Source organism: Malaclemys terrapin, chromosome 6 (genome assembly GCF_027887155.1).
Source record: "Malaclemys terrapin pileata isolate rMalTer1 chromosome 6, rMalTer1.hap1, whole genome shotgun sequence".
NCBI classification, from domain to species: Eukaryota; Metazoa; Chordata; order Testudines; family Emydidae; genus Malaclemys; species Malaclemys terrapin.
The window spans coordinates 15,807,162-15,822,634 of record NC_071510.1 but is presented as its reverse complement, the minus strand read 5'-3'; the positions used below and the strand labels follow the sequence as shown (position 1 = coordinate 15,822,634).

At 43.6% G+C, this 15,473-nt stretch overlaps 1 protein-coding gene across 1 annotated transcript in view; it reads left to right on the top strand.

The window, feature by feature from the left end:
• The first annotated feature begins 8,110 nt into the window (after positions 1–8,110).
• The window catches only part of SMC2 (structural maintenance of chromosomes 2), a 32,559-nt gene continuing 25,196 nt past the window's right edge, over positions 8,111–15,473 (top strand). The window contains exons 1-6 of the mRNA XM_054033226.1: positions 8,111–8,196; positions 11,205–11,446; positions 12,779–12,928; positions 14,431–14,553; positions 15,081–15,119; positions 15,327–15,437. Coding sequence (XP_053889201.1) covers positions 11,279–11,446; positions 12,779–12,928; positions 14,431–14,553; positions 15,081–15,119; positions 15,327–15,437 — 591 coding nt within the window. The 5' untranslated portion in view covers positions 8,111–8,196; positions 11,205–11,278. The remainder of the gene's footprint in view (positions 8,197–11,204; positions 11,447–12,778; positions 12,929–14,430; positions 14,554–15,080; positions 15,120–15,326; positions 15,438–15,473) is intronic.

Here is a 15,473-nt window from a genome sequence, read left to right as displayed (position 1 = left end):
GGGAGCAGATATATTTTGTCCTTAATATATTATATTAAGGAAGAAATCAGTAAATATCTGGGAACCTGACAGAGGATGAGGGTGGGGGATGGCAACCAAGTTACGTTGCTGGCATCTCCTTGTGGCAGATATCCAGATATTCCTGAGACCGCTTCTTCTCTCACCACATCACCCACAGACTCTTATATTGGACCTTTCAAACCCTTCAAGGGTCATCCAACGAGGCGAGATGGGCTGACCACCAGATGCTACTGCCTTTAAGGGGCAAACTACTCTATCACAATGATCTTATGCATTTGCTCTACATGTAGGCCTACTTACTTACCCCATTTCAACTTGAAAATATTCTCTTCCCTGCACATGCAGCCCAGTATCCCCCACTGACAGCCAGTGACATCAGTCACCTAAGAAAAAATTACCCTTGGTGGTATGCATGGGGTTCTTTATGAAACCATCAAGATTTCAATAAGTCTCTATGGCTGTTTAAAGTTTCAACTGGTTCATTGCTAGTTCTGTACAGAAGTAGTTTGGCTTGCAAGAAAAAAAAATCTTGTATTAAACAAATCAGCCAGTAAATATGTGCCAATATAAATGTGAAATTTTTGTAGCTCTATAATTATGTTAATGATAGATTGTTTAAAATTAGATCAAACAGTTGCAGTTAATAAGCAACCAACAATTCCAGACCTGTGCAATATAGGCCTACTTGTGAAAATAAAGCTACTTTATCACTTCCTTTCATACAAAGTACAAATAGGGCCTCACTATCAGGGGCGGCTCTAGGTTTTTTGCTGCCCCAAGCAAAAAATTATTTGGCTCCCTCCCACCCCAGCCCTGGGCTCTCCCTCTCCCTCCCCCCCAACTGCACCCTCCTGCTGCCCCAGCCCTGGGTCACTGGTAACTCGCTCCCAGGGCGGGTCATTCAGCAGGAATTTTGGATGGGCACAGAACACAGACAGGATTGGTTCCCATATGGTTACAGAACTGCAGTAAAGTGGAACAATTTTCAGCTTGTGTGACTGGAAGATAGCTGGATGCATATTATAAGACTGTCCTACATAAATGAGAAAAAGTTGAGGTGCCTTTATTATTCTTTTGTTCCATTCTTTGTTTCTATGGGGAATGCACTATTACGGTCTTCCTTTTAAACAAATAAAACTAAAACTTTAAAAAAAACCAACAATGGCTGTTGAAAATAGCAATTCCAGTCCTAATAACCACTGGGAAGCATTTCTTGCTCAATTTATTCTACTTTTTTTACAGCAAGTTACAGTGGATCAGTATATTTGATTTGGGGGAATTGAAGTAACAGCTGCCCAAATTGAGCTTGAGCACTCCTTAATTTTGAGGGTATTCAAATCTGGAAGGCAGGGGGTGTGGGGGGGAAGAGCCCAGGGCTGGGGTGGCAGGAGGTGCGGGTGGGGGAAGAGCCCAGGGCTGGGGTGGTAGGAGGTGAGGGTGGGGGGAGAGCCCAGGGCTGGGGCAGCAGGGGAGTGCAGGTGGGGGCCAGAGCTGGGGTGGCAGGGGGTGTGGGGGGGAAGAGCCCAGGACTGGGGCAGCAGGAGGTGAGGGTGGGGGGGGAGCCCAGGGCTGGGGCAGCAGGGGAGTGCAGGTGGGGGGCCAGAGCTGGGGCGGCGGGGGGGGGGGGGGATGAGCCCAGGGCTGGGGCACCAGGGGAGTGCAGGTGGGGGCCAGAGCTGGGGGAGCAGGGGGTGTGGGCAGGGGAGAGTCCAGGGCTGAGGCAATACAGGAGTGCAGGGGGAGCGGCAAAAAACCTAGAGCTGGCTCTGTTCCTACTATTCACAGCAAGCTGCAGATTTCAGTTCCATGCTCCTTCCCCCACCCTTTCCTATTGCTAGTGGCCAAGGGAATGCTGGGAAATGTAGTTCTTTCCCTGCTCCAGAGCTGGCTCTATAGGCAGGGAGCTAACCAAAAAACTACAGCTCCCAGGGCCCCCTGTTGGTTCTCAGCTCCAGGCTGGATTCTTGCGCCCCTTGCAAATCTGCCGCCCCAAGCAACTGCTTGCTTTGCTGGTGCCTAGAGCCGGCCCTATTCACTATATTCCATTGTAGGGAAAAGGGAAAGTTGAACAATCCATTTTGATTTAAAAAGCCAATTTAGACTGTAGCATAGAACCTATGAAATAGGGTTCTCTACAAAACCAAAACAACAGCAACAAAAACTATTTGAAATGGTTCCAGCAGTAAAATATTCCATATCTGTATCAAGACCTAAACAGAGCCTTTTTAGCCCCATATTTCTTAGACTGTATGGAAATACTATATAAAGAGGCTATAACTATTCCTATTGCTACCAACAACAATAGTAATAATACAAGATGTTTTATTATACAGAAGGTCTCACAATATAAAAAGTGGTTTCAACTGGGTTTTGAAAGGTATTATTTTTTTCGGTCATGGCTCTGTGTTATATAGGCCTAAGAATTATTTTTACTCTCCCTTCACTTTGAGAATAAGTGGTTCTGGATATTTTTAATCTATAATACACTGATTTATTGACTGAAATGGGTAATTAAAGTTTTATTGGTAATTGGTTTGATTGGGGTTTTTTGGCAGTATTACATTAGTCTCACTTAGTTGTATTATAGGCAATAATTTTGTTCTCTGTGCAGCATCGGAACTGAGTGTTCCAGGTGGCTTTATTAATAATTGACCCCTTTATTGCCTGGAACAGGCAGTTAAAGGTCATTTTGGCCCATTTTCCCCTAAGTATTACGTTGCTCACACTTAGCTGTATTAGATTTATCAATTGCATCCTGTATGCCACTTTGGAACTGAGTGTTACAGGCTGTTTTGGTAATAAAGCTGTTTATTGCTTTATGTCAGATTAAAGGTCAGTTTAGACATTTTTCTGTAGTATGGCCTTATTCTGTTTTATTATATATATCCTTTTTTCCCCCCATGCCACTTCAGAACTCAGCATTGAGTGGTTTTAGTAGTGAAGCTATTTATTGTCTGGAATGGTCCGTTAAAGGTCGATTTGGACAGGTTTTTCATTAGTATTATGTTCTTCCCACCTATTTGTATTATATGTATAATTTTCATCATCTGTGCAACTTTGGAAACAACCATGTGGGTCCTTTTTGAGCCAGAACGGCTAATGACATTGTGCTATTAATTGATCCTCTTGTTCTCAAGGTTGCTGAACTAATTCCACTGTTTTTAAAGCAAGTTTTTTTTTTTATTAAAATGCCATTATGGGCTATTCCAGATTTTACCCAATTGCAAACTTAACTACATTTTTGTGATTTTTTTTTTTTTACTTCACGAGAGTTCATCTGCACTTCACTCAGTATTTTGAACCTAAAGCATGTATATTATATTGCATTTCTTTGTCTGCTCTCTGCTAAAAGATGTTATTTCACATTCATCTGCTGCCATCTTATTATTCATGATTAGGAAATAATAAAATGACAAGTGGCAAGAGAAATACATAGTAGAATGCAACGTGTCCTGACAGATTGTATACACAGATTTTAATTAGGTGAGCGGTCTGGGAGTTGTGATTTTTAGCAATTTAAAGCCATGGTTACAAGAATTACCCTACAGAAAGTAATGGTAAGACTAGCTGTAGTTTATACTGGCTTCTTTCAAACATATAGCTGCTGTTATGACCTGTCAATTATCTGTCATTTGGCCTACAGAATTTTGATAGCTCTGTTCTATTACAAGTATAGTTCCTCTTGCTCACATTTACAGTTAAAAGACTACTGGTTCTATATAACTCAGAAGTGTCTTAAGAAGAATGGACTGCACACACTGCTATATGGATATCCCTCCTCCCCCCACAGACACCCGAAGGAATGCACACAGTAAAGAAATACTGCTACAGTGTTAATGTGCAATTGCTGCTTTTTGTGATATGGACTTTAATGACATGATAAAATACCATGGATCAGGCACTAAATAATTTGACCATGACAACAGATGGCATCTTAGTAATTATGATTGGCTAACATATTAAGTATCAGATACTAATGCACAGATTAAAGATTGACATGTTGTTTCAAGATACTGTTTATTTGGAGGAGTATTTAATTAAATGCACATATAGAAGTTTGAAGGTACTGAGCAATTTATTCTTCAAGTGATTTAATTATTTAGTATATATGCAGCTGGCCTGATTAATACATACAGAGAACGAGTCTACCACTCATGGACAAGGAACCACTAACCGTTACAAATGACTTATACATCAAATCTTACAGCTACTACAGATATTGTCCTTTGTCTGCAAGCATGGATGTATCCCTAAAAATTATGCCATGTTCATCAGGAAAAATAAAACCTTTCAGACTCCTCAGTACTGAAACACACGTTTCTCACAGAATTCCAGCCAGCAGGTGTGAAGCTTCTGGTTTACAGTTTAACTCTCTCAGGGGCACGTAGTAGTTGTGAAGCAGCCAACACACACACACTTTGTACAGTCTAACATCTTTATGCTCAACATATCTAATCATGTATTGGAGCATAAGCTTTCGTGGGTGAATACCCACTTTGTCAGATGCATGACATGCGTCTGACTAAGTGGGTATTCACCCACGAAAGCTTATGCTCCAATACATCTGTTAGTTTAGAAGGTGCCACAGGACTCTGTCGCTTTTTACAGATCCAGACTAGCGCGGCTACCCCTCTGATACATATTTAATCATGTAGAGGACAGATCATATAATATAAGACATCCTAATGCAATGTCTCTCACTAGATCACCCTTTCCTGGGAGACCTTGGAGGATCATCTGTGCTCTGTCAGTGAGGCAGAGTCCTTTATGCACCTTGCCTACCCTCCCCCTGCAGCAGACTCCCTCATCTTAACCTGGTACAAAATGGTTCTCTTCCCCAGTTCACTTGTGACTCCCTTCATAGACTCCTGCTTCTTTTGTTCTGCCTTTCAGTAATTTTCCCCAGCTCTCAAACCCACCCATCCCCTTCAGACAAGAGGAAGTGTCTTCTCTCAGCTAGAGCAAACCCATTGTGCCAGACTGTTTCACTTTGAATAGATGATCTTGAGTGCTGATCACTCACCACTGTAACCCTGCTAACTCATGGGGGATCCACATACATACAGTCTTTCCAAGACATAGTAATGTTGTTATACAATTTCATTAAATTATCCCCAATTCAGAAGCGGTACAGACAGAACCCTCAATTTATCACAGCAACACATTTTGTTTTTACCTTTTTTGGAGGAACAGAACTGAACTAATTCTTCTGAACTTTCATTCTTCTATGTGATAGTTTTCCTTATTGCAACTTTTGGAAACTAAGTACTCTGGGTCACATCTACCTGTAGTTTGTGCTTGTATTGTTATATTGTAAATATGATTTTCACAAATCTATGTAAATGTATTTCTCTTCAGAGACAAAAGTTAAATAAAAATATTTTAAGATACTAAGTTGAATGCCATGACTATAGATAGTGTCTTTTAATAGAATACTAATCACATACCCACTTTCCCTATCACTGCTTGTTTTTAGCTGATCATTCAAAGTCTTGTAAATAACCACTTTCAGACAACTTTGCAAACCCATTCCATAATCTGTTTTCAGAAGTATCAGAAGAGGTCGTGCTGGTGGGAGAGTGGCACTATATCATGTGAAAGAAAGCATAGAATCAAATGAAGTAAAAATCTTAAGAGAACCAAGCTGTACCATAGAATCTCTGTGGATAGTAATTTCATGCTCTAATAATAATATAGCAGTACAAATATATTATCAACTGCCTGACCAGGATGGTGATAGTGACTGTGAAATGCTAAGGGAGATTAGAGAGACTATTAAAATAAACTCAATAATAATAGGGGATTTCAATTATCCCCACATTGACTGGGTACATGTCACCTCAGGCTGGGATGCAGAGATAAAGTTTCTTGACACCTTAAATGACTCCTTCTTGGAGCAGCTAGTCCTGGAACCCACAAGAGGAGAGGCAATTCTTGCTTTAGTCCTAAGTGGAGCAGAGGATCTGGTCCAAGAGGTGAATATAGCTGGACCACTTGGTAATAGTGACCACTATTACTTACTCTACAAGGGAGATTTAGATTAGATATTAAGAAAAAGTTAAGTTTCAGAACACACTTCCAAGAGAGATTGTGGAATCCCCATCCCTGGAAGTGTTAAAAAACAGTTTGGAAAAACCCTTGTCGGGGACAATCTAGGTTTACTTATGGCTTGGCTACACTTGCGAGTTACAACACATTAAAGCAGCCCCGGGCGCACTAGCTCACTCCCCGTCCACACTGGCCAGGCACGCAGAGTGTTCTGACTGCACAGCTAGAGCGCTCCTGATACTCCACCTCAGTGAGAGGAATAACGTTTGCTGCGCCTTGGCTACCACGCCCAGGCAGACGAGGTGTTGCATTACTGCGCTCTGATCAGCCTCCGGAAACGTCCCATAATCCCCTTAAGTCAGGTGGCCACTGTTGTCATTGTTTTGAATCACTGTAGGAATGCGGATATGCCCTTTGAAAGCTCTGTTTCTGACAGCCTTCTGCTTATCTGCTCTGAGACAAAGCAACCATTAGTGTAGAAAGCTGTGTGTGAGAGAGGACAGAGGGGCTGCTGCTGTCTGAACTTACAAGACAGCATGCTGACACTTTCTCCCCCCCCACAACACACTCCTTGTCACACTCCACCCCATCCCCCCCATTTGAAAAGCATGTTGCAGTCACTTGCATGCTGGGATAGCTGCCCATAATGCACTGCTCCGAATGCTGCTGCAAATGTGGCCATGCCAGTGCGAAAGCAGCTGTCAGTGTGGACAGACTGCAGCGCTTTCCCTACTGCGCTCTCCGAAGGCAGGTTTAACTCACAGCGCTCTACATCTGCAAGTGTAGCCATGCTCTAAGGGTATGTCTACACTGGAAACGTCAAAGCACTGCTGCAAGAACACTCCCACAGCAGCGCTTTGAAGTGCGAGTGTGGTCACGTGTGAGTGCTGGGAGGGAGCTCTCCCAGCGCTCCTGATAATCCACCTTCACGAGGGGATTGGCTCCCAGCGCTGGGAGCCTGTCTACACTAACAAGTGATTTTTCACACCCCCGAGCCAGCAAGTTAGAGTGCTATAAAATGTAAGTTTAGACAAGCCCTTAGTTCTCCTTCAGCGCAGGGGGCTGGACTGGACGATCTCAAGGCCCCTTCCAGCCCTACATTTTTGATTCTAGGATCCTGCTATTCCCCTGGGACACTATGGTCACCTACATGCCTGGGAACTAGAGGGTGGAGGAGAATAATCCCGGACTGATCCAACTGTTGGAGACATTCTCCCCTAATGCACTGGCCCTCCACTCCTCCCAGAAACAGGGACTTTCACACCGCACGTCTGCACAGCCTCCCCACCCCCATCCTACTGCTCCCCTAGGATCAGGGGCTCGCACACCGCGTGCACAGCCCCCCTCCGACTGCTCCCCTAGGAACAGGGCTCGCACACCGCGTGCACAGCCCCCCTCCGACTGCTCTCCTAGGAACAGGGCTCGCACACCGCGTGCACAGCCCCCCTCCGACTGCTCCCCTTGGAACAGGGGCTCGCACACCGCGTGCACAGCCCCCCTCCGACTGCTCCCCTTGGAACAGGGGCTCGTGCACAGCTGCCCCGCAGGAGCGGGAACGCGCACGCGGCAGGCGCGCGCACAAGCCCCTTTATTCTATTGCCCCCCTTCCCCCCGAGCAGGGGCTCGCCCTGCTGCATACCCGCGCTCCCCTCTATGACCCCGCCCCCCACGAAATAGGGAGTAAAGGCTCGCGCTGTTATACACCGCCCCCCAATGCGCACTCGCAGCAGCAGCCAGGCGACGCGCGCTGTAGAAGCCCCCACTCTCCATCTCCACCTATCAGGTTGCCGGGGGGGGTCCTCTCTTGACCGGGTCTGTCCAAGGCAGACGCCGGAATCAATACGTTCTCCGCTTAAAACAGCGCCGTGGGGTTCTGTGGTGCCGTCTCCTTCGCGCCCCGCTAGTCCCCTCCGGGAGCGCCGCATCGCGCCGCGTGTGGGTTAGATGAGCTCACGCGAGCAAAGCTCAATCAGGCAGCCGCAGCGCTCCCGTCAGTCCTTGCGCGCCAAAATTCAAGTAAGCGGAAGGGCGCCGCCGGGAGCGGCCGGGCGGTGGGATTCTAGAACCCGCGGCTAACCGTCTGCCCCCGCGCTAGACCCCCCTCCCCACCCTCCCCGGGCTCGGCAGGTGAGAGGCGGCGGGGGCGGCCGGGCAGGGACGCAGCCCAGCCCCACCACCCTTGGCCGGGGGGGGTCGTGGCCGGTCCCGGTCTCTCTCCGGGGGAGGCTCGGCGGGTGCACCACGGAGAGAAGCGGGGGGGGATCCTTAAGGACTAGGCATCCCTCGCTGCTACATTTGTAGGGGCCGTGTGTGTGGGGGTGGGGGTCTGATGCCTGCAGATTCCCTCCCCCCCCCCAGTGAGGGGCTTCTCCTTTGGGCTGTTGGGGGGAGGCTCCTTCCCTCAAAAACAACAAGGAGTCTGGTGGCACCTTAAAGACGAACAGATTTATTTGGGCATAAGCTTTCGTGGGTAAAAACCTCACTTCTTCAGCTGCATAGAGTGAAAGTTACAGCTGCAGGTATTATAGACCGACACATGGAGAGCAGGGAGTTACTTCGCAAGTGGAGAACCAGTGTTGACAAGGCCAATTCAGTCAGGGTGGATGTAGTCCACTCCCAATAATAGATGAGGAGGTGTCAATTCCAGGAGAGGAAAAGCTGCTTTTGTAATGAGCCAGCCACTCCCAGTCCCTATTCAAGCCCAGATTAATGGTGTTGAATTTGCAAATGAATTTTAGTTCTGCTGTTTCTCTTTGAAGTCTGTTTCTGAAGTTTTTTTGTTCAAATATAGTTATTTTTAAATCTGTTATTGAGTGTCCCAGGGAGGTTGACGTGTTCATCTACTGGCTTTTGTATGTTACCATTCCTATGTCTGATTTGTGTCTATTTATCCTTTTGCGGAGGGACTGTCCGGTTTGGCCAATATACATGGCAGAGGGGCATTGCTGGCACATGATGGCATATATCACATTAATAGACGTGCAGGTGAACAAGCCCCTGATGGTGTGGCTGATGTGGTTGGGTCCTATGATGGTGTTGCTAGAGTAGATATGGGGATAGAGTAGGCAACGAGGTTTGCTACAGGAATTGGTTCCTGGGTTGGTGTTTCTGTGGTGTGGTGTGTAGTTGCTGGTGAGTATTTGCTTCAGGTTGGGGGGTTGTCTGTAAGGGAGGACTGGCCTGTCTCCCAAGGTCTGTGAGAGTGAGGGATCATTTTCCAGGATAGGTTGTAGATCATTGATAATGCGCTGGAGAGGTTTTAGCTGGAGGCTGTATGTGATGGCCAGTGGTGTTCTGTTATTTTCCTTGTTGGGCCTGTTCTGTAGCAGGTGATTTCTGGGTACCCATCTCGCTCTGTCAGTCTGTTTCCTCACTTCCCCAGGTGGGTATTGTAGTTTTAAGAATGCTTGATAAAGATCTTGTAGTTATTTGTCTCTGTTTGAGGGATTGGAGCAAATTCGGTTGCATCTTAGGGCTTGGCTGTAGACAATGGATCGTGTGATGTGTCCTGGATGGAAGCTGGAGGCTTGTAGGTAAGTATAGCGGTCAGTAGTTTTCCGGTATAGGGTGGTGGTTATGTGACCATCGCTTATTTGCACTGTAGTGTCCAGGAAGTGGATCTCTTGTGTGGACTGGTCCAAGCTGAGGTTGATGATGGGGTGGAAATTGTTGAAATCCAGGTGGAAATCTTCAAGGGCCTCCTTTCCGTGGGTCCATATGATGAAGATGTCATCAATGTAGCGCAAGTAGAGGAGTGGCGCTAGGGGACGAGAGGTGAGGAAGTGTTGTTCTAAGGCAGCCATAAAAGTATGTTGGCATACTGTGGGTCCAGGCAGGTACCCGTAGCAGTGCCACTGACTTGAAGGTATACATTGTCCCCAAATCTGAAATGGTCTTCATGTCTCATTATATAATGCCTGCATCTGTAACTTTCACTCCATGCTTCTGAAGAAGTGAGGTTTTTTACCCACGAAAGCCTATGCCCAAATAAATCTGTTCGTTTTTAAGGTGCCACCGGACTCCTTGTTGTTTTTGTGGATACAGACTAACACAGCTACCCCCTGATACTTGGCTCCTTCCCCCAGTGTCCCCAGAAGGGCCTTGTTCAGTAGTGCGGGTGGCTGGGGGGGTCTGGGTTGATACCAGTGAGGGAGCTCAGGGCCCCACATGCCTGCCCTGTGGGCACAAGCCCTCTCAACACACACACTCACCCCTTGGAGGAGGGGGAGGGTGCAAAATTGGTCAGTTTAAACCTAGTCACTGTGTTACAACAGCCCCAGGCCTGTGCCTGCCCCCAGTCACTGCCTTTGCAGCCCCTGTTCTTCTAATGTTTGTCTTTTCCTTTTTCTGGGTGACCTGAACCACAGAGGACAGCGACTGTGCCCAGGAGCTGTCAGATTTACAAAGTCACACCGTGAAACTGGCTATAAACAAAGTGCTGCCAGGTGTACAGAATAAGGAGACATTTCTCTCTCATCTCAGTTTGGGATAAACTGAAAGTAACATTTGTAAAAATAGCAGACAGTATCGGTTGTTGTTGTTTTTTTTTTTTTTTTTTTAATAGTTTAACAATTTGAAATACAGAACAGTCTGGGTTTTTTAGCTACATATATTTTCGCTATGAAGTTCTCAACTATTTTAACATAATTTTAAGACTAACATAAAGTCACATTCAACTCTGGATACAGATAACAGTCCACAAGGTACTCCATCAACACTGCCCTTTTAAATTTCTTCCTCTCTCTTTTCTCTTAAAAGACTTTAGTCTTGTCTTTTTGCCTCCTACTAGTCTTGTAATTTTTTTTCTTGATGAGAAACCTGTTTTGTACCACAGTACAACTTCTATTTGAATATCCTGAGTCATATTGAATAAATTCATGTAATCAAGGAAATCTTAAATTTGAGTAATATTTGCTTGGGGACTCAATTATCCCTCCTTTGGATAACTGAGATTCAGATAACTGAGGTTGTACTGTTGTGGCAAAAAAATCTTATCACATTCCTGCATGTGGGTCCAAATACCATTGTCCATGCTAGAGTAGTTGTATTCTTTTCCATTTGTTTCATACTTTGGTTTATAGTAGGGGTGCCCTCTCATTTTAGTAAGTCTGCTTTTGTTGTTTTAAAACACACAGGATTATAAATCTGAGATCTTTCTTCATACCCCTTGGAGAGGGGCTTGGCCAGGTCCTCCAGAGAGACAGAAAAGATGCATATCAAGTCAATCATTCTTGAAGGATTCAAGTCCTATGCCCAGAGGACAGAAGTCAACGGCTTCGACCCACTGTTCAATGCTATCACCGGATTAAATGGCAGTGGCAAGTCCAACATCCTGGACTCTATTTGTTTTCTGTTGGGCATCTCCAACCTATCTCAGGTAAAAAGGAAGGAGAAATACTGCAGTTAGGAAGAATCAATGAGAAACTCCTCTTTGTGCTGAATAGCATCCTTGTGCAACAAACCTGAGGTTAATCTTCACAAAATGTTGTGGAAACTGGTGTTACTTTGTAACCAAAATGAGACAGACTGGCATTTTCTATGCCACTTTCTGGCTAGGTTCAAATTGTCCAATAAAAAATAATTTTTATTGATAATTAAATATGAATTTGTAATCCCCACTGACTCTTCTTCTCAAAATTGACTTACAATCATAGTTACAGTGTCAATACTCTTTTACAGAGGCCTATTACAATTACTAGGGAATTCTTTTCAAACACTTTGTAGAAGACTAAATATATAGGGGGGGATAGCTAAGTGGCTTGAGCATTGGCCTGCTAAACCCAGGGTTGTGAGTTCAATCCTTGAGGGGGCCACTTAGGGATCTGGGGCAAAATCAGTACTTGGTCCTGCTAGTGAAGGCAGGGGGCTGGACTCGATGACCTTTCAGGGTCCTTTCCAGTTCTATGAGATAGGTATATCTCTATATATTATTATATTGTATTTTATATTATTATTATTCTGTAAGCTTTGTATAGCAGTAATAATCATACATTGATACAAACTATGCAGCCCAGAACCACGGGAAAAAATGCTAAGTTAAGAAGTAGTAGGTTGGAACTGCAGACTTTTGGTAGGTAAAAGTACAATCACAGAATATAATACAAACGTATTTCTCTATAATAAACTTTGGCATACCTGGAGCTGGTCTGAGAACACTATTAGCTGACTCATCAGAAAAACAGAAAGCAGGTTTTGTTGAAATGATTTTTATTTAAAAGACACTGGCCTATACTGCTACTTATATGAAAAGTGTCCATTTTGAAGCAAATTTGGATTCCAGTCTTTAAACAATGCTGCTCTGGAATTCTAGGGAAATCCAGCAAAATTGCAAGTAAATCCTATTATTCTATCTTTACAATCACACACATACTGTATCATGAAATCAAACACTTTACCTAAAGGCACTTATGTATTAATTGATCTTGTCATCTGGTTTCTAAATCTAAGCATTTAATTTTTCTCATGTATCTGGTTTAAAAAAAAAAATGCTTAGCTGACTTACTGTGTGTTAGTTTACCGTGCAACCATCTTGCACGTTTTCTCCATGCTCTTTTATACCTGTGAGCTGCTAGAGTATCTAAATGTACAGTATTCCTATTTTTCAAATATTTCATACATTTTTCCTCAAATTCTAGCAATTAATAGTGCACAGTGTGAAGCAATGCAATGGCTTTCTGTTAACAAATGTATTCCTCTTCCACATTTTCAGGTGCGAGCATCCAATTTGCAAGATTTGGTTTACAAAAATGGTCAGGCTGGAATTATTAAAGCGACTGTCTCAATCACCTTTGATAATTCTGACAAGAAACAGAGTCCGTTGGGATTTGAAGCTCATGATGAGATCACAGTCACCAGGCAGGTGAGTGTTTAACATCTGTGTTTGCCCACAAAGATTTACGAATTTCCACCGTTCTCAGTGGAAAATGACTATACTAAGATAAAAGGCAGATTGTTATTTTTCAACTAGATGATATAGAATTCAATGTTGTAGGTTTTTTTTTTTTTTAATGCTCTCTACCCTTACGCCTCAAGTTATTTTGCATAATCAAGATTCCTTCAGGTAAGGTTTTAAAGAACACTTGGTTTCTTTTACTTGATTGTGCACTAATTCTTCTTTTTTAAATATTCTCTCAATGAACTTGTGCTATTAAAGCAATGTTTCCAGAGTGAACTCAATAACAAACTATGTAAGATTTGAGCTAAGCAACTAAATAAGGATATAATAAGTAGTTGCCTTTTCACACTACAAATTTTGTAGTATTCCATATACCATAAACAATGACTCTACTCCCTTAAATGGAAACGCACCTAGTCATGAGACAATGTTCCTGGAGCAAGCTATATTGTCCCCTACAGAAAATGATGTGCTTCCCTTTTCTGCCTTTCTCCTTTCCCTTTCTAATTTTTTAGTGACCTTAATATTGAAAAATGCTAGGTTGTCCACTTGGGATACTGAATTCATTTATTCACAGAACAGATATGGTACAGACAGGAGCACTGCAAGCTTTCCTACACTGCCTCAGAGTGTGCTTTGACTTGACACAAAGAGACTCTGGTCAGTGCTTACCTTGGGGGGCTCCCCAGAAGCAACAACATGTCCCTCGGCTCCTACCTTCGCGCACTGCTCTCACAGGCACTGCCCTCGCAGCTCCCATTGGCTGTGGTCCCCGGCCAATGGGATCTGTGGAGCTGGCAGTGTGCGGAGCTAGGAACTTAGGGAGGGATATGTCATCGCTTCCAAGAAGCCAGGTAGGGAGCATGCCAGCCCCACCAACCTCCTCTCTTCCTCCTCCTCCTCCCTCCCCCTGCACCGAGCACCAGTGTCACTCCCTGGACCGGCCCCCCAAGCCGCGGCATTCCCAAGATTTAATTAAGGGCATAGTGCAAGTCATGAACAGGTCACTGGCCGTGAATTTTGTTTACTGCCTGTGACCTGTCCATGACTTTTACTAAAAAATACCTGTGAGTAAAACATAGCCTTAACCATAACCTTTCTGATGAAACTGACAAGCAGTTTGCTAGTTGTGGTGGTAGTATTTTTTTTCTGGTCTGACACTGAACTGAGAGACTTTCCCTTGTTCCTGACTGCCAAGAAATTGCCAAAGGTACTTGCCGTGATGGTTTAGCTCACATTTTTGCAGTTGGGGTAGAGGATTTTAAAAATGGTACTTCAAACTGATGAGAGGGTTTGTTTGATATGTGTATTTTGTAATTTTGTTAATTTCCTCAGGACACATTGAAACTATTTTCCATTAGTTGTTTGCTCAGATTCCTACATCTAAGAATTCCGTTAGTTTGTATTCTCAAACAGTAAAGCCATTTTTAGTTCATTTTGAGTATCCCATTTTTCTTTTTCTCAAGGTCGTCATTGGTGGTAGAAATAAGTATCTAATCAATGGTGTGAATGCAAACAACACAAGAGTGCAGGATCTCTTCTGTTCCGTTGGACTCAATGTCAACAACCCTCACTTTCTTATTATGCAGGTATTATATACATGTTCCTAAAAACTTACTTCCTTTGTGGCTGGATTTGGGAATTTTGTTTTGCATTAGCTCTACACGTTGTTTCTATTACCACAGAGGCTTCCACATGTTGACTGACATCAGTTAAATCTCTCAAAAGCCAAACTGTGACTAAGAATTTAATCAAAATCAGTCAGTCAGTAAGAGATTCCAAACAGGGAGTGAAAGCAATGTCCCTGATCAGTGTAACTACGTATAGCGGGATGCAGCATAAGCAAAGTTATAAAGTATAGCACATCGTACTTACCAGTGTAATGTGACACAAGCTGTTTCAGATTTGAATCTGATTTGAACTTTCAAGAATTAGATAACTGAAGTCAAACCAGGTTTATTCTTTTAGACTGAAAATAAATTTATCTTTAAAAAATTATTATACTACCTGATAAACTTTTGATTGAGAATTTAATATATAAAAATCTTGCACTGTATATAACAGTGTAGTACACTTTGAGTTTAAAGGCCATAATCATTTTTGCCTTTATTTCCAGGGACGAATTACCAAGGTTCTAAACATGAAACCTCCAGAGGTGAGAACACGGTTGACGTTTCCTTTCCTTCTCTCTTTTCTTGATATCCTTTATACGTGTAAAATTTTGAGTTGACTGTTTGCTCAGGACTGTTGGAACAGTATTTTGAAGAAAGGTGTGTAGAGAAATTTTTTTGTTTAACACTGGTGATTTTGAAGCTATTTCATAAGCTCGGGGGATTTTTTTTTTTTTTTTTTTTTTTTCCAGATTTTAGCTATGATTGAAGAAGCGGCTGGTACAAGGATGTATGAGTGCAAGAAAATAGCTGCCCAGAAAACTATAGAGAAAAAAGAGGCAAAACTGAAAGAAATTCAAACGGTACTATTGTTTGCAATTGTGTGGCTTTTTAATGCT